Source organism: Mytilus galloprovincialis, chromosome 13, assembly GCF_965363235.1.
Source record: "Mytilus galloprovincialis chromosome 13, xbMytGall1.hap1.1, whole genome shotgun sequence".
Classification (NCBI taxonomy): Eukaryota; Metazoa; Mollusca; class Bivalvia; order Mytilida; family Mytilidae; genus Mytilus; species Mytilus galloprovincialis.
The window spans coordinates 58,766,184-58,777,632 of record NC_134850.1 but is presented as its reverse complement, the minus strand read 5'-3'; the positions used below and the strand labels follow the sequence as shown (position 1 = coordinate 58,777,632).

General features: G+C 32.6%; 1 protein-coding gene across 1 annotated transcript; it reads left to right on the top strand.

Moving 5' to 3' along the window:
* The first annotated feature begins 612 nt into the window (after window positions 1-612).
* LOC143056252 (PCNA-associated factor-like) lies at window positions 613-10,178 on the top strand. The gene is made up of 4 exons (XM_076229336.1): window positions 613-756; window positions 4,929-5,009; window positions 8,780-8,963; window positions 9,771-10,178. Exons 1-4 carry the CDS (start codon window positions 714-716, stop codon window positions 9,796-9,798), a joined length of 336 nt encoding a protein of 111 aa, XP_076085451.1. The 5' UTR covers window positions 613-713; the 3' UTR covers window positions 9,799-10,178.
* Window positions 10,179-11,449: the final 1,271 nt, after the last annotated feature.

Sequence of the window (11,449 nt, the reverse complement as noted above, 5' to 3'; positions counted from 1 at the left end):
TAAAGGACGCTGACACTATGGAATTTAATTCGGATTTTTAAAGCATCTATAACTAACATCAGTGGAAATACCGTGGGCACATTGGAATAACTAAATAGAGATTAATTGGTTCCAGTTGACCACGACTGTGGTTTAACCACATCAAAAATAAATACTGACATCTGATTAATTTCAGATACATATGATATAATCAAGCAAGTGATATAATATCAACTTATTGATATATTTAATCTGAATTTCTCACTCTTTATGATATCATGGAGAATGAGTAACAGTTAGTGATCTATTCCAGCGGCTCATCCCTACCACTCATTGTATAGACTATTAAGTGGCCTCCGATACATGTAAGTAGGGTTTCTGAAAGTAATCTACTCGAGAATCTATTAGCCTCCTTAGGCACCTTAATTAGTGCCGTATAGACTGAAAAAAAAATGTAAAAAGCACCTAAAAATGATTTGAAGTCAGAATATGACAACCAGTTTTAATGACAACGAATGAAGCAGTGTATAATATAATGATACAAAAGTACCAGCGTCATGAAGAATCGTATAGGTTCACTCTGTATACCTGTATTAAAATATATTGGTCCGAGTCTTTTTTCGGGCCGAGTTGTGTTTGGTCCGATTTACTTCTTAGCAGTCACTTCCGGTAGGAAAGTGCGGGAACTACAACAACAACAAAGAACAAGCGGGAATAATTTTATTATTGAAAACATGGTCCGAACAAAAGCAGATAGCAGTGGCGCGTCAAGAAAGGGTAAATTGAAAGCAGCTAAGTTTTTCATTCCCGAAGTTTGACTATATTTCACTGAAAAGCTTAAACTATAACCACTTCGGCACTTGTCTTGTGTTTGTTTGTGGTTTGCAGTAGCGGATTCAGAAATTTTCATAAAAGGGGATAGGGATGGAGTGGGCACTGACTGCATAAGCGAATGTCATACTCCAGTCATGCTTCAGTGATCCCTTAAATATTTTTTCCACTGGAAGGTGAGGTGGATAAAAGCCCTCTGATGAGTAATTTTGTATTTTGTAAACATGGTAAAATTTTATTTTGTGACAGGATTGCTTCCCTTAGTAAATGTACTAAATACTAATATAATTAGACAGCAATAAGCTGTTGAGCTAAGGAAGTACTTCTTTAGCAGGGATGATTCCACTATATAGTCCAAAAAAATGTACATGAAAATGAATTCCCAATTCAGGAAAATAAAATTAAAATCGTTATTTTCGGAAAAGTTTCTGTCACCGATTAAGGCAACTATAATTTTTCATAGAGTGTTGTCAAAACGTTTTAAAATCCGGATTAGAATGCTTTTACGATCGCATTTTATTAACAACGATTTAACTATGACAACATGTGGCAAACAATTTTAGCAGCTGAATTCAATTGATTAATATGTTATGGGAGTATTCGATCTTGTAAAAGCAAATCGCCCAGCAGGTTGATAAAAATGGGTTTCAAAGCAGACCTCGGCAGAGAGCAAATTCAAATTTTGATATAACATTGATGGATAAAGTTTAATGGGCGCTGATCTCGTAAAAGCAGATCGCCCAGCAGAGCTGGTTATATAATATGATGAAAACTTGTTGTGTAAAAGAAATTATTTCCTCAAAAGACAAAAGTTTGAGCATTTTTTGAAAATAATGTTGATGATCGACCATTCATGAAATATGATGTCATCATTATGGAACTATTTCAAAAGTTTTGAAGATGATCCAAATAATTTTAAAGAACACTGGTTCAATGCTTTAAATATCTTATTTATTAAGAATGTGAACTTTTGTAATTGCTTTTCTGAATTCAACAATTGACCAGTTCAATTTGAATCAAGGTAAATTTATAGAGATGACCTGCTGTTGAAAACATACCCGATGAATGATTTTTTTCAGTGGTTTATGTTAGCTGAAATATATGTTTTTGTAATAGGCCTAGGTAATTATAGCTAAGATGATAGACTAAGTGCATCATGTTCAATGATTTTCATGTAATAACAGTAGCCATCCAGAATTATTCAAAATGTTACAACTTACATGAACATCAGTGTACAGGTTAAACTTAATAATATACATTTTCCATTTTTACAAGAAAATAATGTTTTTTCATCTTAGATTTTCAGGGGTTCGACACTAACGGTAGTCCGGTGCCCCCCTAAAATCTAGGAGGACTACCAACACATGGTTAATCAGTAGTCCTGTGGACCATCTGGAAATTTGTATATGGTCTGGCTATTTCAATGCTAAAAAATGGCATAAAATTCCTTCCAATAATGTTAACATTTTCAAAACAGCGATGGCATTGATAGCAAAGAACGTAAATTTCATTTTGATATTTTCATTTCAAAGCACATTTGAGATCCAGGTTTCTGATCAGAATCATCACAGCGTTTGTAACACATGGGATTTTCAAATGAAAATGTCTGATGACCATAATATATGTGAACTGCAGAAAAGACATCAAAGGTCAAAAATAAAAACGAAGATCATTTAAAAAAAAAACTTGATTACAAAAATCATTCCCCCCAAAAAAAGAAACAGGTAGAGGTAGTTTTAAAAAAAAGATAACATTATCTTTTTGGAAGCTTTCCTGTTAAAAAAAAGAAGCAAAAGCATGCCATTCAAAATAATATTAAAGGCATTCTGTTTCAGCAACATATGCACTGAAGTGCTTTCAACAGTGATGATGAAGTTGAATTCTAGTACTCAAACAAAGACATTTTATCACTTCAACAAAAATCTTATAAACTGATTGAAGAATTAATGAAAACTAAAAACATTGGCTGATTTTTATCCTTTTTTTCTAAATAATTCTGGAGTAAAAGGTCAAATAATTATTATACCCCCGCTTTAAAAAAGGGGGGGGGTATACTGTTTTACCTCTGTCTGTCAGTCCGTCCGTCAGTCTGTCCCATGAAACTTTCGTCACATTTTTCTCAGGAACTACACATCCACCCTTTCTGTAATTTGGTATCAACATTTATATATGTCAGCCATACCGTGTGATGCATTTTCAGATTCATCACTTGACAACTTCCTGTTTACCGAACACTTGTCTGATTTTACACATGATAGCCAAGTTGAAAATTTTCGTCACATTTTTCTCAGGAACTACAATACAAGGATTTCTGAAATTTGGTTTCAGGATTTATATAAGTCAGCTATACCGTGTGATGCGTTTTCAGATTCATCAATCGACAACTTCCTGTTTACTGAACACTTGTATGATTTTACACATGATAGCCAAGTTGAAAATTTTCGTCACATTTTTCTCAGGAACTACAATACAAGGATTTCTGAAATTTGGTTTCAGGATTTATATAAGTCAGCTATACCGTGTGATGCGTTTTCAGATTCATCAATCGACAACTTCCTGTTTACTGAACACTTGTATGATTTTACACATGATAGCCAAGTTGAAAATTTTCGTCACATTTTTCTCAGGAACTATAATACAAGGATTTCTGAAATTTGGTTTCAGGATTTATATAAGTCAGCTATACCGTGTGATGCGTTTTCAGATTCATTACTTGACAACTTCCTGTTTACCGAACACTTGTTTGATTTTACACATGATAGCCAAGTTGAAAATTTTCGTCACATTTTTCTCAGGAACTACAATACAAGGATTTCTGAAATTTGGTTTCAGGATTCTTATAAGTCAGCTATACCGTGTGATGTGTTTTCAGATTCATCACTCGACAACTTCCTGTTTACCGAACACTTGCATATTTTTACACTATTAATATTATCCACTTGCGGCGGGTGTATCATCAGTGAGCAGTAGCTCGCAGTTTCACTTGTTCCTCCTAACAAGGCCTTAGAAATTTGCACAGAATGCAGGATTTTGCATCTCATTTTTCAAAATTTTCTGGAGGGAAAAGTTCAGGAGTAATAAAACTGATTCATTGTCACTTAATGTTAACTTTAATTTATCAGAAATAAAAACAAATATTTTCAAAACTCAAATGAACATTTGTGTGCTTTTGAGGTGCTCAGATGACAGGAAATTGCATCTTATTTTAAAGCTAGTTAGGGCCGCAATGCGGCCCTCACCGGCCCTCACCTGTAATAGAGATGGCCTACCAGGACTACCCAAAACTTTTTCTTGGTAGTCCTTTGGACTACATATCCTCTAATGTTAGTGTCAAACCCTCATTTTTGCTTAAAAAATTCCCAATTAGAATAAAAATTCCCAATTTGATGTTCAAGTGACCCATTTGAAAACACCTGGAATCATCCTTGTTTAGCTCAGTTGGTTAATATGCTGCCTTGTAACACAGAGGTCCTGGGTTCTATTACTTATAGAGACAGGCAATTTTGTAAAGAAAATCAAGCTCTCTGTTACATTGGCACCCAACTAATAACCCATTGTGGTTAAAAAGAAATATTAGCTAGGGTATGTTTTGTAAGAGTAATATTATGGTATGATGACCCTTGAGTCTTGAAGGTGAGGTGGATCACATACATTGTATATTTTTTACATCAACTTCCGGTTTAGTTTCTTGTCAAAACAACAGCTCAAATGTCTTTTTCGTTTTAAGCCATGGCGTTGTCAGTTTCTTTTTGATTTATAAGTTTTACTGTCCCTCTGGTATCTTTGGTCCCTCTTTCAAAAAAATGTTCAATCATAATTCTTCTAGGCAAAACGATGTGTTTGGGACTCTGGGGATACAGGTTTTAAAATTGATGATTCCAGCTTGATTTCCATGCGTCCAGGACACATATACGCATCTGAAAGAGAACCCTGAATAGTCATGGTAGTTTACACCGGGAAACATTTTCAGATGTAGTGTCTAGTAGACAAAACAGTTCATTACATGTACATTCTGTGACTGTTTGCAGTAGCATTGAGCTACACTTAAAAAAAAAATCACTTAATTATTGATTTTGAATTCGAATACTTGTATGTATTTAGAAATTTTATCTTTACAGTTGTTGCTGCACGAGCTCCAAGGAAAGCTTTGGGTGGCAGTAGTTCTGGAAACACCTCATCATGTTCTTCACCAAGCAGTAGTAAGTACAAAAAGAATAAAGAAGTGGTTAATTACATGTACCTCATCACAGAGCTCTTGGACAGAAATTAAGCTGCATATCAATACAAATAATTGAAAAGGCAATGCAATTTAGGATTGTAATACTGTGAAAGTACTTAAATTCATGGGTATCAATTTTTGTGGTTTGAGCAATATTTATCTGTTTTAAAAAAAAAAAAATTAAATTAAAAATTAACATGATTAAAGCATTTAGAAATGAAGGTTACAAATAGTCTTGATTGAAGGAAATTGCAAAATAAACATTGACCCCATGTAAATCCTAGTAATAACACTAATTAACCCATGATAAAGTGATCAACAGATTAAAGACCATCATGCAAAGGTGTAAATGAGGCCATAAAAATGTCACCTAAAGAAAACAGTAACATAAACAAATGCTATAAACGTATCTTGAATTGTCAAATAATCCGTATCAAAATCAAGCCCAGCATGAAATTATTAATATGTACTAGAACTATGAGGATACAAAATGAACACTTTATCATACTAGCATATCAATACCGGAAATCTGACTTTCATTGACCAAAAATATTTTTCATGAGAATTTTAAAAGATCAAAAGTTAAACCGTTTAGGTTATTAAAGAACAAATGGGTATATCCCTGCATATGGTTGTAGTTCTGTGACTGCTATTAAAGTATTCTGAGATTTGGCGTTATTCAATATACAAAATATTTTATTAAAGAAAGCTTAGTTATGAACATAATCATTAATAAGATAGATACAACAAAGAATAACATTAAAACAATCTTAACTAAAATTAATACTAGTCTACACAAGTATCAGATTATATGTGTTCCAAGGGGAGTAACTCTAGTGTAAAAATGTAAGAAATCATTTTACATTTAATACAAGCAGCAAACAAAAATTTCACACTTTTATTCTAAGTAAAAAACATATGTTTATGTACTTAGCTATACATTTGCATACATCAGTGTCTTCATTACTTAAAAACCACATAAATTGAGAATCAATATTTGTGGAATTATCAATGTTTTTATTTGAACAGTTACAGATTAACTCCTTCCTTATATGAGAAAATTTTTGACAATTTAATAAAAAATGTAACTCATCTTCAACCAAATTTATATTACAGTGCTTACAAATCCTGCTATCTATAGGAGTTTTTGGTATAGTGTATCTACCAATTTCAATATGAAGTTTATGACTGCTGGTTCTGAACCTTGTCATAATATATTCTCTAGATCATATCAGTAGTCAAACCTACCAATGGGGATCTTTCGATGTCCTGATTTGGACAATGGTTGATTTATTTCATTAGACACTTAAATTGGTGGATAAAGTCATCCACAAAAACCACGAAAATTGGTACTCCACGAATAAAAGTACTTTCACAGTATTTAGAATCCCAATTATTTGTCAAAACAACAGTTCTCAACCCTACTAGTCAATTCTTTACCCTTATCTATACATTATAGGTGTTTGAAATATTCATTTCTGGAAATCTTTTGTTATGAAAATAGAGCGGTACATCAAATAGATGATCTAGCTCTGATGAGTCCCTATTGGAACTGTCTGTTGCTCAAAAAGGTAAGGCCTAAATTAAAATATTGTTTAATTTGCCCTTTTACGACCCGTTTTTTTTTAACAGGGTAGGTAGGTAAAAAAAAAAATTCTTTCCCAAAAAACAACTACTCAGTACATTTTTTGTCATGGTTAGGCAGGTAGGTATTATATATTATTTTATAGAAACAAAATCTGCATGATATCATTTTTACTGTATTGCTTTTGTTTAAACTGTATGGTTTTACTGATCTTTACTTTTATTAAAGTTTCTGTGACTTATTAGTATAATAGTCCCAGGATGTTATGAAAAAAATTATCATGTAGAATAATGTGAAGTTAATTTATATGCACTACAATTTTTTTTTTAAATATCAAAATATAGGGCTGTGCAGCATATTTTCAATGTTTATATTCCTGGAACTTTTAAAGTTTTAACTTGCACTAATATTCTGTACCTTGTACACTTAACTCGACCTAAAGGTTTATTAATATCATATATCTATCTAGCAGGGTTTGTAAAACAGCTGTACAATGTGCAATCTATAGCCAGTTTTATTCCGACATTCTACCAATTTTATCAAAATTTGAACTTTAATTATCAGAGATGATATCTGTGAAATAAAAAGAATATTTGACTAGAATATAAAGCCACTGCCTGGGAGTGCATTTCCCACCATCATCGTCATGCAACCTGTTGGAAGAGCTAAAACTAAGCATTTGTCTTATTTTACTTACAACCCTAGAAACTGAGTGTTTAAAATTTTGTGTGTCCCGGTGTTTCCAATAAAAATGTTCAAGACTTGAAACTCAATTGTCGCGTATATATTACATCGCATTTATAAATGGTCTGTAAGGAAAAGTTGGCAATTTTACTGCCATTTATTCTCCAATTTTATACAGGACTTTGGTTTATGTCAAGATATAAATAAAATGTCAAAGCTGGTCGAAGGCAGCGTAAACATAATCATCCTGAAATTAGGGATCACCAAAGGCCATCCCTACATATGATACAACGTCCATTAACAAAATATTTTTTACACACGTCAATAATTTTGTATTGGACGAACGTTTTTAAATGAACCCTGCTCTTCACATATAAAGACACAGGGCAACGTTCGTCATAGCATGGTTTCAAAACTGTCAACATCGACTTCAATCAAATTTGGCATTAAAATTAGAAAAATAATATCATAGAAACCAATATTTTCAAGGCCTCATGCATGCAAATTCATTATAGCCATGCCAAACTATTTTTACAATTCTAAAATTATTGCGAACCCTATCATAGTTTTCCATAGATTCACTTGCAAGTTACCTGTCCATTTAAACTTTTGTAAGTTCTATTGTCCCATTAAACAAATACAACAGGTATTGTTCTCTGTATAGTTTATTTGATGGGACCTTTAAATTTCTTCCAAGAGAAATCTATCACTCATTGATTAATTTGCCTGACCAAAAAAATATCTTCTTTGTTCACTGAAATACATGCATAAACTCACATAAACTGCATGTGATACAGTATTTATTCAATATCAATAATATACTTTCAATCTGTTCAATATAAGCACTTATTTAATTATAAAAAGTTTATTTCTGATTTTTTTTTAGCTACTGCATGCATTTATGTTTTAAAGAATTTGCATGTTTTTTGTGGTTGTTCAGTTATAAAGAATACATTTATGAAGACCTTTATTTAAACATTATCATTTCAAGTTTTCACTTACAATGTATGAACAGACTAAAAAAAAGCAAATTTTAATAGGTAAAATGTTGAAATTTGATCAGAAATCAACTTTTAATTTTTAAATCAGTGTTTATATCAAACAAATTGAAATGTGTTATTGATTGAATAAATACAACATCACATGCAGTTTCATAATTACTTATTTGTACATGTATATCCATCATTGACAGTTCAATTTTTTGTTCAGGTAAATTAATCAATGAGTGATAGATTTCTCTTGCAAGAAATTTAAAGGTCCTGGTGAATAAACTATACAGAGAACAATACCTGTTGTATTTGTTAGATGGGACAATAGGACTTACAAAAGTTTAAATGGACAGGTAACTTGCAGGTGAATCTGTGGAAAACTATGATAGGATTCGCAATAACATATTTAATTTTGTATTACAAACAATTATGTTAGGGAATAATCAATGTTTTGGAGTTATTGTTGCCTGTATTTGTATTTTATTATAACAGGTAAAAATAAGTATGCAGGTGGCAATTCTGTCTGTGATCAACCTACCCCTGACTGGCAAAAAGGTATTGGTGGCTTTCTGGTCCAGTCCCCAAAGGGAAAAGGGAAGGAGAATAGCCAAGAGGACAGTGAGGCTGGAAGCAGTAGTAGTAGTAGTGGATGTGGCAGTAGCCAAAGTAGTGAAGGGTAATTACAATCAGATTTCAAACATTCTTCAGTATTCTGTTTTACTTCCATCTGTACAATGTATGTTCATCTTTTTAAGTTTCTGTTGCATTTTCTCAGGAATTTACTAGTTATGTTTATTGAATATTGAGAATTACAAAGAATAGCTTCCTGAAATTGGCTTCATGCAACTAATAAAGGCAACAGTAGTATACCGCTGTTCAAAACTCATAAATCCATGGACAAAAAACAAAATCGGGGTAACAAACCAAAACCGAGCGAAACGCATTAAATATAAGAGGAGAACAACGACACAACATCGAAACGCAACACACACAGAAACAGACCAATCATCAGACAAAACACCACGAGAATAACAAATGTAACATGAAAACCAAATACATGAATTTGGGATAGACAAGTACCGTAGTTTCATATTCAGCAACTTCCTTCTTTCATTATATTTAGTGTACATGTATGGAATGATTGTGATGATTTTCTGTTTTGGAAATGAACAACTATTGAACAATTTTGATTTCATATTTGATCACCAACTTTACCATGATGAGTTGTAACCTATGAGCACTTTTTTGGGGGCTGCCAAGACATTTTCATCCTGTTAAATGAACAGTTTTCATCACTTTTTAAAGTATTACAGAAGAGAATACAATCCTATGTATATGTTTCTAGTCAGCAAATTGGCAGTGATGTGGATCATGTCAGACACCTACTTTCTGTTTTACGATACTTCAAATTACATGTGATGATATGCTAAGCACATCAATACATGCATTCTTGTTTTATAATTGTGTTCTTGTTTATTTTCAGACAGTCTTCCACAGCAGATAATGACTGAATGAACCAGGGAAAGAAAATCCAAATATTACATATATTTTTATCGCAGCATGAATGTTAAATATTGAAAAGGACATTTTTTTGTGAACTATAGAAAAAATGAAGTCAGTATGAAGCAATTCTCACGTATGAACTATAAAAATGAAATGACTTTGTAAAATAGTGCAAAGTTGTTGGAAGAATTCAGAATTTTGACATGATTTAAAATCATAAAGGATAGTCACCTGGTCAGATATGAACACCTGTATTCATTTGTCATTGATTAAGAGTAATCATGTTCATGTAATGTTTTATCATGAGTTATGCAACAAATTTGAGTAAATTGTCACATATGTAAATATTGTACAGATATAATTGTGATGAAATAAATGATTAAATGAGCTCAGTATCAAATATATATCTGTAAGAGCATTTGTTCATCCCAATTCCAGTTTGAAGATAAAAATTTCGAAAAATATATAAAATGATGTTTCTTGTGCAACTTCAAATGCCTAATCTTAGATTTACTCATTGCATTTTGCATTGGTCAAATATTAAGTGTGTAATTGATTCAGACCACATTTAAGTGAAACCGAACCATATAAATGGAAATAGAAAAAAAGCATTAGAAATCAAATTGCATTAACAGAGACTCACTTTGTGGTCTCATGTTAGTTTCCTCACCTTAAGTGGCATAGATTGATGTGATGGTAAAATATCTGGACAAATCAAACCAAAGAGTAAGATTGTCATTTCCCTCTTCTGTTGTCACTGCTAAGTATGATGCATTTAGAATGTATGAGCAAAGACTGGTTAGTTCCAAGTCAGGATAATTCGTCCAGGTAAGATGAAAAGTCTTCCTAAAAACTTCTACATTTTAAACAAATCCAGCAAAGCATATTGATCAATAACAAAGCAGAGACAGAGTTCATATTCCTTGCACTTGTGTGATAGACTTGCAATACTTACCACTGCAGAGTAAACACTGAATCATCACCATGTCAAGAAAAATATGGCAGTTAAAACTATAGATTGGCATTGGCATTCTTCCAAACTCTGTTAAAGAAACAAAAACTTCCGTTGATTTGTCAGGAAATTTGCTGTTGCGTTGAAATTAACTTTACATCATTTATCATCAAATTAAATATCAATATTGACTAGGAGACTCAAATGATCTTTTTTAGTCTGCTTTGTCAATCTTGCATTAAATGATTGGGCAAAGTGTTGTTTCTGATTGCATTGGTGGCTAAACATCTTGTCAAAGTTTGAGATGAGGTCCATTCAAGGGAAACTATTGATGTTTTGTTAATAATTAAATGATGCATTTAGAGTGGCATTGGCAAATCTTATTTCTATGGTGATTATTGTCTCCCACCCCCTTATTGTGAATAACCGTTTCACAAATGATATCGGATATGTTCCTTACGTCGTAACTACAATCCCCTTCCCTTTCATGAATGTGACCTACCGGATTTGTAATCACATAAGCAACACGACGGGTGCCACATGTGGAGCAGGATTTGCTTACCCTTCTGGAGCACCTGAGATCACCCCTAGTTTTTGGTGGGGTTCGTGTTGTTTATTTTTTAGTTTTCTATGTTGTATCATGTGTACTATTGTTTTTCTGTTTGTCTTTTTCATTTTTAGCCATGGCGTTGTCAGTTTGTTTTAGA

What these genes read in the sequence shown, in the direction of transcription:
- LOC143056252 (XM_076229336.1), top strand. Translation starts at nt 714, where the DNA reads ATGGTCCGAACAAAAGCAGATAGCAGTGGCGCGTCAAGAAAGG. An exon ending in CAGTGGCGCGTCAAGAAAGG is followed by an intron (nt 757 to 4,928) that starts GTAAATTGAAAG and finishes TTATCTTTACAG; the next exon opens with TTGTTGCTGCACGAGCTCCA. An exon ending in ATGTTCTTCACCAAGCAGTA is followed by an intron (nt 5,010 to 8,779) that starts GTAAGTACAAAA and finishes TTATTATAACAG; the next exon opens with GTAAAAATAAGTATGCAGGT.